This window comes from Diorhabda carinulata, chromosome 3, assembly GCF_026250575.1.
Source record: "Diorhabda carinulata isolate Delta chromosome 3, icDioCari1.1, whole genome shotgun sequence".
NCBI lineage: Eukaryota > Metazoa > Arthropoda > Insecta > Coleoptera > Chrysomelidae > Diorhabda > Diorhabda carinulata.
In genome coordinates, this window is record NC_079462.1 from 27,483,997 (window position 1) to 27,496,779 (window position 12,783).

Sequence of the window (12,783 nt, forward strand, 5' to 3'; positions counted from 1 at the left end):
CCTATTTTTTTCACAGCTATGGTATCAATATCGTGACTTGGAACATGACGATTGAATAATTTCATTTCTTTGAATTGGATAAGAGTAAGAGCTGTCATGACTTCAATAATCTTAGTAATCCTTTCGTTTTTTACCATCCAATAGTTTAAAGCATATAGACATACATCAATCTCTTCATGTTTAATAGACAAAAATATATCTTATTTGGCTTACAAATTCGGGTATTGTAATTTAAGTATAATGAAAGCATAGACAGGACGTTTTCTTAGATCTAGCATTGGCCTTTAATTAAATTAATGTTGGACATTACTCAAAATAATAATGTTTTCTACGAGGTATACAATAAAAATGTATTTAACTTCGATTTTGGAGTTTTTTTTGAACATCAGTCGAGTCAAATCGTAACAATTTTTTGACAATAAAGCACTTCTTTCTTCTATATAAAATAAAGCCAACTTCACATACATCTAGTTATCTAATTCCAACTTCAAATTGAATTGTGATATCCAGTAGATCTATCGTGTGCTACTCTGATTTCTTCAGTTAAAAAATCGTGACTAAATTGATAATAGAGTTAAAAAGAACAGGAGAGATTTATTTAGCATGATAATATCCATGTTTAGTGAAACGTTTGAAGTGGTCTCGCATAATAGCAGAGAAGGGCTGTTCTAATATCATAATAGGCTTTACGTGAAAGAGAGAGATGTGATGCTTACCGAAGCACAGCCTTCTCTACTTGCTAATGGCCTGATTAAGAGATTTCAGCGAGCGTCACCGACAAACTAATGGACGTTTCCCCGTCAATGCTTCATTCTCTGCTCTCTATTTTCCCCGTTGAAGCTGTCACTACGTCAGCACTTTGTGAATTTTACATTTTTAACAGAAATTGGAAACTTTCCCGCTTAGGAAAACATTAAATTATATATTGAGTGAAAATGTTTGGCATATTTTTGTTGTTAAGTTTTATTTTCTGTTGCTAATTAGTTTTGAGGACAAATAACATAATGATGATCAGATTTAATAACTTTATTTTTAATCAAAAATATAGTATTTTGATTATACCGTTAATATTTGGATAAGCTTAACAAATTGCCTCATTTCATCCAATTCCCTGTACTTTCTGCGAAACTGATGATCTAGTATTCTATATACGTCCAGTGAGTCCTTTTTAGATAATCCGTAGTCATTTCTATAACCCGGTCTTCCAAAGTAATCTTTTTCATCAAGCTTACTCACATCTCTTGCCTTTCCGTGGTAACTTAGGGGATCATGAAGACTCTCATAATCCAGATTCTTGTACAGTGAGTCCTTTTCTGATAGTGCGTATTCATCTTTATAACTTTTATAATCCTTTTCATCGTAATCAGTTTCATAAGTTGGTCGTTTATAGTAATCATGCATATCGTACTTACTGTCGTAACTTGCCTTTCCATAGCTTGGTGGATCGTGAAGACCATCATAATCTAATTTCATGTACAGTGAGTCCTTTTTAGATAATCCGTAGTCATTTTTATAACTCGGTCTTCCAAAGTAATCTTTTTCATCAAGCTTACTCACATCTCTTGCCTTTCCATAGTAACTTAGGGGATCATGAAGACTCTCATAATCCAGTTTCTTGTACAATGAGTCCTTTTTAGATAGTGCGTACTCATCTTTATAACTTTTATAATCCTTTTCATCGTAATCAGTTTCATAAGTTGGTCGGTTATAGTAATCATGCAAATCGTACTTACTGTCGTAACTTGCCTTTCCATAGCTTGGTGGATCGTGAAGACCATCATAATCTAATTTCATGTACAGTGAGTCCTTTTTAGATAATCCGTAGTCATTTTTATAACCCGGTCTTCCAAAGTAATCTTTTTCATCAAGCTTACTTACATCTCTTGCCTTTCCATAGTAACTTAGGGGATCATGAAGACTCTCATAATCCAGTTTCTTGTACAATGAGTCCTTTTTAGATAATCCGTAGTCATCTTTATAACTCGGTCGTCCAAAGTGATCTTTTTCATCAAGCTTACTCCCATCTCTTGCCTTTCCATAGTAACTTGGATCGTGGAGACTCTCATAATCTAGTTTCTTGAGCAGTGAGTCTTTTTTAGATAGGTTTATTGGATTAGCAGAACTCTTATAATCCAAATGTGTTTCAGATGGGTCGTACGTCATTTGAATCTTTTCAAGTGAGCTTACAAGTCTTCTCAGATCTGTATATGACTCATAACTATCTTCCGTGGAAGCAAATGGGTCTTCCTCATTGATTAAACCTTCATTGTCTAAAGATAATGCTGAAGCAAGCAGGAAACTGCAAAGAATCTGAAAAAGGAAAATAATTCTATTATTTTCTCTTCAATTGGAAAATATACTATTGAAAACTAAGTTTTCCAATCTTTTTTACGGATATAACAAGAAAGACTCAATTTGTTCATCATTTAAATATAGTATCAGTTGAATCTTGAGGCAATGTTGAATTCAATATAATAAATTGAAATATTAAAAGTTCTTAGTGATATGTTTAAGCCCTTACTAATAATGGATTGAGCATCTTGTGTGAGATTCAACAAAAGACAATTTAATTCTAGAAAAAAAATTCATTTATATATGCTTTTCAATCCAATTTAATCTTATTGATTCAGGTGCAATCATAAATTGTGCAACATAAATTTTTTATGTTTTTTTTTCCAATTCTATTGTTTTGTTTTAAATGAAAATCCACCGGAAAAATTTCTAGCTGAACACTAATAAACTTCAATAATAGAAACTCATTTTTACGTCATTATTTTTAGTTTATTTTTAAATTCAAACTAGGTTTGTCCAATTCTAACAGTTCGAATCATATTGAGTCAGTTCGAGGAATAAAGTTCAATTTCAGATGATTACTACGATTAAGAAACGTCAATCCGCTTCTAAAAGAAAAATGAAACGGACTCTTTTTCAACGCAAACGAAGCTGAATGAGTTCAGAATTTAGTGCTACATCTCTAGGAATATGCAGAGCTTAAAAATTGTTCAAAATTCAAATCAACATCTATATCAAGAGTTGGATGTAAAGTCGAATTCTTAGTTTCTCATTATTATTTGCGTTCATCTCTTCACTCAGTTTTATTGTTTATTTGATTAGAAAAAGTTTACAAATACGAACATATATTTACGATTTATTTTACTTCAAGTATTGAAAAAAAAAATGCTTGAAAAATAAAAGTTTTATATTAAATTGCACACATCTAAATTTTCATTTTTCTATACAATAAATGAGGGTTAGAAATTTCAATAATAGACTATTCTTTCTACTAGAGATAATTTTTCAGCAAGAAACAAATAAAAGCCTCAGCTGTTTGTTATGTAAAAGAGTTATGCAAATCCGATACAATCCAATTCATACGACAAGTATGATAACAAAAATACGTATACATCATAAACTACAATACACTTCGTTCTTTGTTTAACTGGTACAATTAACATTCAAGTATTTTGACGGGATAAAAACAACTTTCATTCGAATGAAGAATACGGCTATACTGATTTACTCATAGTTATTAGAGGCAATGCATTTAAAACAGAAAGCTTCACGGTAATAACTTCATACCTTTTCCTTTTGTAGCACCGTCAGATTCGTTACTCAACTAAGGTACCATGTATGTAACACAATGTTGAGAAATTATGTTCATCAATTTTGAAAGTTCATAAAGAAAAGTACTAATCTATATACACTGCAGAAAAACACTCTCGTTTTTTTTTCTGTCTGGATCCAGAATGAGTAAATTTCATCAGAAATTACTTAGGCTTCACTTGAAAATTTAATTTCGCACATTCAAAAGTTCCAAATCCAAATTAGATGGAAAATTAATTAGAATCATTTGTATTTTGAAAATCAGAAATACTCACTAAATTAAATCGACTGAAAATACTTGAACCTCTAGACATTATAACAGCATTTTTTCTGATAAATAATTAATCTCAGAGAATCAGATCACAAAAAACATATTTTTATAATAATATCCGGAAGCACAAAATGTTTAACGATAAAGTATCAATACAAAAGAAAATAATGTCATTAATAATGAAAGATCCAAGAGACTGAGACCCAAACCCAAAATGGAACATTTTTTATGCTATATTGATATATCAGGCTCACTAAATGATCAAAACAAATTCCTGGAAAGAGATACCGAAAGAAATAAAAACACAAATAGGAATTATAGTTTTTATAATGCACAAACACGTTTTAAAATGAAAATCAATTCGTTGTCTTTTTACGAAAATCATCAATAACTAATTTATCAAAACTTAGAATCTCTCCTTTTGTCACACATTGTGTTTCTGAGAACAGTTTTTATTCGTTTAAAATCTCCAACGCCAGATTTTGTCTATCGTGATGACTCGTCCTTTCGAAATAATACACACGTTGAGCAGTGAAGAATATCATTCACATCTCACCCGCAAAAACAGTCAGATTTTCTATAAATTTCTGTATTGATGATATTCATGACTTTTCAACTTAGTTACATTCGTAATTAATACGGTTGGTTTTGGATGCTCAAAGCTTTTAATTTTAGTATACCCTTCTAACGGAAAGTATATTACACGCTAACATCATTTTGTCATTCTTATTCGACACTGATTCTTGCATTCTCGAGTTATAAGTGCACTGATTGACTCTTGACTCCAGCGGTGAATACAGGAAATTGACCAATCAGATTTAATGTTGACTGACTGATTTCTCACATTACAGGTAATCAGCGTTTGGAGACATTTTTTCAATACCTTTTTTCTCAATGGGAAGTATTGAATTTGAAGGTTTTATTGTACGTGTCCCACTATTTTGAAGTATTTCGAAGAAAACATGATAGTCTGATTAGCTCAGGAATTGTATCAACTTGAGTTTAGTTAGATAATAAGAGGACTGTTTTTTTTCAACCTACGATCGCTCCGCTTCAAGTGTCAATAGGCGTTGTGCTACAGCCACGTAAATATGTCTAACATTAGTGCTGCTCCCGTCAAGTGTGAATTGCGAAGTGTGATTCGTTTTCTACAGGCTTAATGAATAATTTGATTTCTTAGTAGCCCTTTAAAAGCAATAGCCATGACTCTTGGTTGCAGTAGAACTATTATTTTCATAATTATTGCCTGGCCGTATATAAATATTCAACCTCGTGTATATGTAAACACATATATTTGATAAGTATATACACATACATACGAAAAAATAATAGAAAACTGATGGAACTTCAAAAAACTCCTGGTAATTTTGATTCCATACAAATATTGTAGGTTTTCCCAGTTTCACTAAAAATGAACCATGAAGGCGGTAGATTAGGAACAAAGGAGTTCTGGAGCATAATTAAAGTTATTATATTATACTTTTATACACATAAAGACGCTATAGAGTAATCATTTGAGTGATATTAATCGTTTTCGATTTATTTATACTCGTTCATGTACATTTAGTTGCATTAACAATACTATTTTGTTTTCATATGCGATAACTTGAAATTAATTATCATGCAATCTCTGCAAACATACAAACTCAGCAATCAAAACCGTTAAGCGGATTTTCGTGAAAATAAAATTCTGTATTCTTGTCTTTGAAGTGTTCTACTATTATTTAGTCTAAGAAAAAACTGTGGAACGGTTCGAAATATTAATTCTGGACCACTCTGTATATACACCTAAGTAATTTTATCAGTATTTTCATTATTATTGTTTTCATTTTTATTAGCAGTCCAATAATTGAATTGAAATAATCAAGTTTCGTGATTATTATTTAATCAAAAAATGTGCTGTTTGAATTGCATATAAAAAAGTATATTATTTAGATAGACTTCTAATTGTTTGGTGGAAGAAATTTGTAAGCAACATGCTTACGCCTACAGCTGTAAGTTTTCAATAATCTATTTTATTTTCCATTCTTTATCTTTCTCAATACTATAAACACTATTTTGAATATTCTCGTTGGTTTATTTTAAGTTAAAAGGTTGATTTTGACAAGTATAACCAAGTGGGTATAAATTGCTGAATGTTTCTTATCATTTCAGGGGAAAAAATCATTGTAATAAATAAAAATGAGTTCGAAAATACTCCAGATAATATAAAAAATATGCTTGTTCAGAAGGGGGACAAGTATTTACTAGTATTAAAGCATCGTATGATATGATTTTAGGAACCTTTTTTTGATCTCTATCCATTGAGTCCTCTTTAGATTTTTCCACCAAAAAAAGTGTATGCAAATGTTTTAAACCAAAATTTTATGAAGCCAACTGAATGTTTTCAAAATAATTTCGCAAAATGTATTTGAATCGCTATCTTCTGATTTCGAATATGTATCTATATTCCTGTCTCTCTTAATTTGAGATATGCAGGGATTTGAATAAAAATATGGAAGAAATTTTGGAATTGTTCCAAAAATTTCTATTATTATTATTATTTAATATACAGAGTTTATATCGTTTCCTCAAGGAGAGCAATACTTGGATACGATAATGCTTCAATGTAGCTTCCAGTCTTCACTACACATTTATTGTTATTAATGTCAATTTTTTTCTTTCAATATCAGTACTTGCCTAACAGTGTTAACCTTTTCAGTGCGACGCCTTTCTATATTCAGGCCATTGAAGCTTTCCTGGCTATGCTCCATTTAAGTAGGTCTAGATGAATGTTTAGCCCATAGCCCATAAATGCGTTCTAATGGAGACCAGAAATTATCAAGAAAATAATACTAGCAGCGAAAAGGTTAATTGTATCTGATGGACATGAAATAGATACATCTTAAACAATCCTAATATATAATTTCCCAACCAGCTCTGTGGTAGAGCTCAGTCTTGCTACAAATAATTTGCCCCATTTATTCAGGAGAAAGCAACTACTTCAACAGATAAGCTTGGATTGAAGAGTATAAGTCCTATCATTTTACTACGAACATTTCTTCTATGCTAATGATTTTTCGTTATCTTCGATTCTTGTGTTGCCGAGCTCTTCTGATTATTATTTTGGGGATCTTCTAAAACAATTATTATGAAGTTTGGCGATTGTATACAAGTAAAATAATATTTTACTATCAACATTTTCCGAAGCGTCACTATTTAGATTTCCACAATATTTTCTCTAAGACAATTTTATTGTTTATATTATCCTGAAAATGCTCCGTCTCAAGGAGTAAATCTTTTAAAAGTTGCCACATTAATAATGGTAAACGTTCAGGCAGTAAACTACTACAGAAAGATAGTTGAAAAAAATCCGTGAACTTACCGAGCCGCATAAATGTCCGCAAGGTAGCTAATAAAGTGAATTTTTCATCGTTATGGAAGGTTTAAAAATGAAGTGAAAGCTATTTTCAACAAAAGTATCGTGAGCTGTCTCGTATCGAAAATTCATAAGAGCATCAGGATATCTCCAAACGTAATCCAAGTGAATTTTTCACCGATATGTGTAGATGAAACTTGGGTACACCACTATACTAACAAAAATACAGTATAACTAATGGATCAATTCCTAGGACATGCTTAAAAAAATCAAAAACCGTTTTTTCGACCACTAAGTACTTGGTCACAATACTTGATTATTATTTAGAAAAAAGGAGAACGATAACTGATCAATATGCAGATTTGCTGAAACACATTGATACCGAATTCAAGAAAAGAACCCCATTTGTTCCATTAAAGGGTTGTGTTCTATGACGACAAAGTGCCTACCCATTGGTATGCTATTGTTGCAGAAAAATTCACTATGCTCCGATACGACGTATTGCCTCATGTAGCTTGTTGATTGATAGTGCAAAATAAAATTGTGACCGTATGTGAATTTTTTTGGAAGTTCATAAGGATTCGGATGTTTAGATTTAGATGAGTAGAAAACAGGACAATTGTTTTAGACTGGCAAGAGTCTCCATGTTTCTATTTTTTGTTTTTCTATTTTTTTTATGGCTTGATCTCATTTGGGAAACCCTTATCAGTCAAATTATCATCTTGTAATGAGTGATTTTGATGCTTGATTCCAATGAGCTCAGAGGCTACAGGCTTCGTTATAAAATATCAAACAAACTGATCAGTATGATGAAAAACCGTTTTTTGTTCTAATTTGCTTGATCTAATTGGTCAATTTATCCTCTAATAATGTTATCATGATTATTTTTTAGATTATTTGTGCTTTTATGGTCATCTCAGTTTGTGCTCTTACTGATAGAACACCTCCTCTTCGAGAAAAAAAGCGAGATAATCAGTATTTGGATAATCTTCTTGGTAATAAGGATGCGGTAATGAACTTTTTGGATCAACAAGATCCACCTAAAAAAAATGATGAACATGAACAGAAGGATAATAAAAAGCAGCAATACCAAAGTTATATGAAGCAGCAGGACCCGCCTGAAGAACAATCTGGATATATAGATCAATTTAATCAAAAGTGGGACCAATTAGTAAAAAAGTATGGATATCAGCAGCTAAGTTATATTAAACAGTCCGAAGATGAGTTACCAAGTTATCTGAAGCGAAAATATTCACGATCCCAGCCACACTCTTCACATGAAATTGCATCTGGCTTTCGGCATATTTATAATCCATGTAAAGAGAATCTCTTCTATCACTATTGGACGCATAATAATGATCAAAATCCATGTTTTAGAAAAGTACGATACAACCTAAAGCCTCATTTTATCCCATTATTAAAAGATGAAAAACTACAAAGTTTACTAAGTTCGAATCGAAATCAGCGTGATGAAATTCAACAGAGCCCTCAGCAGAACCCTCTCATCTAGTCGTTCTTTGCGTTAATTTAATTAATGAAAATATGCAAATTGTGGCACGAACCATGAATTATGTCAATAGATGTGTAAATAAAAATAGAGCTTCCAATATATTGTACTATTTTGTTCAGCCCCTTATACGGTACATTTGATTTAACAGTCTCTGCTAGGTTGTATTTTCAATTTATCATCATAATTTTAGCAGCAGTTGCCCACTGATAAGAGATAAGCCTTCCGAAAAGAATCCGATAACAACCGATGCAAAAGAAGCACTTTTTGCATTCTTTTTTTTAAAATATACTTTTGATGAATATTGATGGAATATTCATTCCTAAAGAGTTTCTGCGACTATTTTTCACTCGAAAACTATTAACTGTGCTAAAAGTAGTGAAGAATATTCGAAAATTTCCAATGCACATAAACCTAGATAATTGGTCGACAAAATTTTAGAAAAAAAGAGCCAATAGTTATTTGTATACTTTGTTGAACGAGTCTGATAATTGCGAGACGAGCGAAGCGAGGCGAGCAACACACGAGTTCAACAAAGTAGTATTTCAGCCGCGGCGTAAACAATATTTTTTAGACGACGCATAAGATCCAAAACTTTTTCAATTATACTGGTCTTTTTTTAAAAGAAATATACACTGAGGAAAGAAAATAAATAATAGAGAATTATAAACATTTTATCTATAATTTTTTCTGTTGACACCAGTTCATAAAGAGCTCGTACAGTTTTTCGTACCTTGCATGAGATTTATCCGGCAACGAATTAAGAACGGCTACATTGCTTTGATCGGTGAGATCAGGTAGCGTGGATTCGAGTAACTTTTCATCGCTGATGTTCTCTTTTTCATCATCAATCATTAATTTAGAGAAAAATTCGGATAAAACAAAACAAACAAACAAAAAATTAAAAATTTAAGGTTATGCAAAATCATCGAAGGGAAACTGTCTACTTTCAACATTGAAGTGGCTAGAGTCACATTTAAGGAAGTTAAAGTTGTCTACTCCAGAGCGTCCCGAAAGTGTTTTGCAGTACGGAACTCTCACTTTCACTACATGGAACACTCAAAACGCAACTTTCGGTATGTAAATGAATACAGAACGAACAACTTTCAGATGGCGTCGCGTCGTTTAAAAAAGTTTATTTCCTTTCCTTCAAATAGCTATTAATTATTCATTATAAATTATATAGATACTTGAATCACGGGGAAAATTAACGTTTAAAAGTTTGATAGTAGACCTCAGGCTTTACTTTTCGGAACTTCATATGTCAATTCCTTTTCTTAACTATATCATTTTGGTTGACTATTTCAAGCGCCGAATAAAAGGGCTTCAGCCTCGGAAATTCCTCGTAGAATCGCTCAATTGTGCCGCTCAATGTGCATTAATTTCTAGACCTCAAACTTGTTCCTTAGTTTAGGAATTGGCTTCTCACAAGTCTTTAGTTTGAGAGCTACCATTTGAAGTGAACCAGCATCAATATATGTGATGTATCTATCTACTTGAGCAGGTCGCAGGTTACTTGAGAAGCCCGCTGTTTATCATTTTCCCCGATTGTAACATCAAAAAACTTGTCGAAAGAAATTCTACAGTCGTGAAGTGTATTGCCATTTTTATGGTAATGTTTTCTTATCTACAAGAAACATTCACTTTAAATCTGAAATGTAAGCTAAATAATAGAATAAATAACCTACTACTCAATAAAGTCTTTCTGCTAATAAACACAAGCCAATTTAAGGACCACTCATAAAATTTACTACCTGCAGAAAGAAATGATCTAAAGAAGTATGTATTAGGGCTTTATGAATATTTTTTCTATTATTTACAAAGTATTATAAAAATAATTACTTGAACTCTGTTACAAATATCATGTAGGCAAGTGTAAACAATCGTTCCAATTTTTTATATTTATTGAGAATTACTTGTCGTTTCTCCAGATTTGAAGTATATTAATATACTACTTAAAAATCTGATGATAAAAATTGGTGATAGAACAGACAGAATAGAAATGTTTTGTTTTAAGATCTGTTTAAAATTTAGAAAGACAATTTACATTGATTATAATATGAAGTCTGGAAACATTTAACAATAAGAAGTTCTTTGAAGTGAAGTAGTAGATAAATCGTTAAAAAATACCCTGTATATGAACAAATAAACACAAACCAGTTCATAAATCTGGGAACAAGGAATATATGAGTATGGAGAGCCCTTGAAACAGCTCTCAACAAGAAAATCTCCTTTATTGCACTGTCGATCCTGCAAATCCTCCCGTAATACCGGGATCTGTATGGGAATACGGCGGGGCGGTTGCTTAGCGATGGGTTGTCCGCTAGAATGCACTCGCTACAGCTTCCAAGGCCTTTATTACACTTTTAAGTGGATGAAAGATCCGCGATAAATGTTGAATGTTTAATCAATTTAGATAAATCCTGCTTACGATCTTAACGAAGATTTAGAATGATGAGGAAAAATAAGTAAAGAAACAAAGAACATTTACAGTTTGTCTAATTTGAAAAGACATACAAAATCCTGTTGACAATATATTTAGAAGAATCGAATAGCACAACTGTATTTCCGAAGGAAATTTGAAGGATGTAAAACAACCATCACTCATGTGAGTGACTAAAAAATCACATTTTTTGCCAAAAATCGATTTTATTCATCAATATAATCTCCTTCAAGAGTTCTCAATACCGTGCTTGTAGAAGGATTTATCTTTTGCGTCCAAATAGGTTTCAGTTTCAGCAATAGCTTCTTGTTTTGAGCCATCTCTTCCCGGCGAGCATTTTGTTGAGATCAACGAATAGTTAGTAGTGACTGGGGGCCAGACCTGAACTATACGGTGAATGATGAGGCAATTCGAAGTGTAATTCTTCGACATCTGAGGCCGTTTTTTGCATCGATTGTTTCTGCTTTCTGGAAATAGTCAATGAACAATGTTCCAAAATACTGAAGCCATAACACTCCCAGCTGACCATTGTGCCTTTGGACGCTTCTGATGTGGTTAACCGGATGCAGTCCACTCAGATGATGATAATGTTGATTCCGGAGTGAAGTAATGAATCCATGTTCCATTCATTGTCACATATTGACGTAAAAAATCTGATTTATCACGTATAAACATGGTCATACACTGCTCTGAATCATCAACACGTTGTTGATTTTGATCGAATGTGAGTAAACGCGGCATCCACATTTCGAAAATGCTTTCTCATGGTCGTACAGATATCTTATAGCGTTAGCTATCTCATACTATTTCAATTTACGATTTTTTTTATTTTTTCTAGAGTAACCATCTGAATTGGACCACCAGAACGTTCACCGTCATCGGTTTTTGTATGACCACGTTCAAGCAAACCAATAACGGGATAACACGTTTGAAGCCATTGATGAGCTTGTACAGTATTTTTTTCATCAAAAAACAATGATAAATTAACACACGAAATTGATTACATTGTTTTGAAAATAACAAAAGTATCTTCACTTAAATGGCTGTCAGTTCTTTCTGACTGATCGAAATATATCGAAATGTTTGTAGTTTTTTGAATGTCAGTACTTAATAAACTTCATATAGATTTGACAATGGCAGCGCCATCTGTGTGTCAGTCACACGACTTATTGAGTGATGTATTAGTTTTAGTTAAGTGTATCAACTAAGAAATTTTAAAAATTGTCTATTTTATAAAAGTAGTGTATGGAAGGGAATGTTCATCATATGCACGGCTTTGTGAGTGGTTTTTTATAGATGAATGTACGTCGTCTTTCTACTTGAAAACCAGATGACGTCGATAAAATGTGCAATTTTATTTTATCCGTATCGAATATTTGTGCGTTTACTGAAACTGTGGGAGTAGATCAAGAATCTGTATGGCAAATTTTACATGACAATATTAATATACAAAAAGTGTGTGACAAATTACTTCTCATCACGTTTGGACAAATTCATTTCATTGAAAATAAACCAAAATTATTGAAAAAGATAATTACTTGTGACGAAACATGGTTTTTGACTAATATCCTGAAACGGATCGGATGAAGCTGTGAGAGAAA

General features: G+C 32.2%; 3 protein-coding genes across 5 annotated transcripts in view; 2 read left to right on the plus strand and 1 right to left on the minus strand.

Annotated features, from left to right (window-relative positions):
• The window catches only part of LOC130891129 (vesicular glutamate transporter 1), a 107,633-nt gene that overhangs the window by 22,160 nt on the left and 72,690 nt on the right, over positions 1-12,783 (plus strand). The window lies entirely within an intron of this gene.
• On the minus strand, positions 1,012-2,576 carry LOC130891130 (uncharacterized). Its single transcript, XM_057795703.1, has 2 exons — positions 2,522-2,576; positions 1,012-2,310 (listed from the first exon to the last, which is right to left on the minus strand). Exons 1-2 carry the CDS (start codon positions 2,537-2,539, stop codon positions 1,057-1,059), a joined length of 1,272 nt encoding a protein of 423 aa, XP_057651686.1. The 5' UTR covers positions 2,540-2,576; the 3' UTR covers positions 1,012-1,056.
• LOC130891131 (uncharacterized) lies at positions 5,723-8,841 on the plus strand. Its single transcript, XM_057795704.1, has 2 exons — positions 5,723-5,868; positions 8,125-8,841. The coding sequence occupies exons 1-2, from the start codon at positions 5,851-5,853 to the stop codon at positions 8,740-8,742; spliced, it is 636 nt and encodes a 211-aa protein (XP_057651687.1). The 5' UTR covers positions 5,723-5,850; the 3' UTR covers positions 8,743-8,841.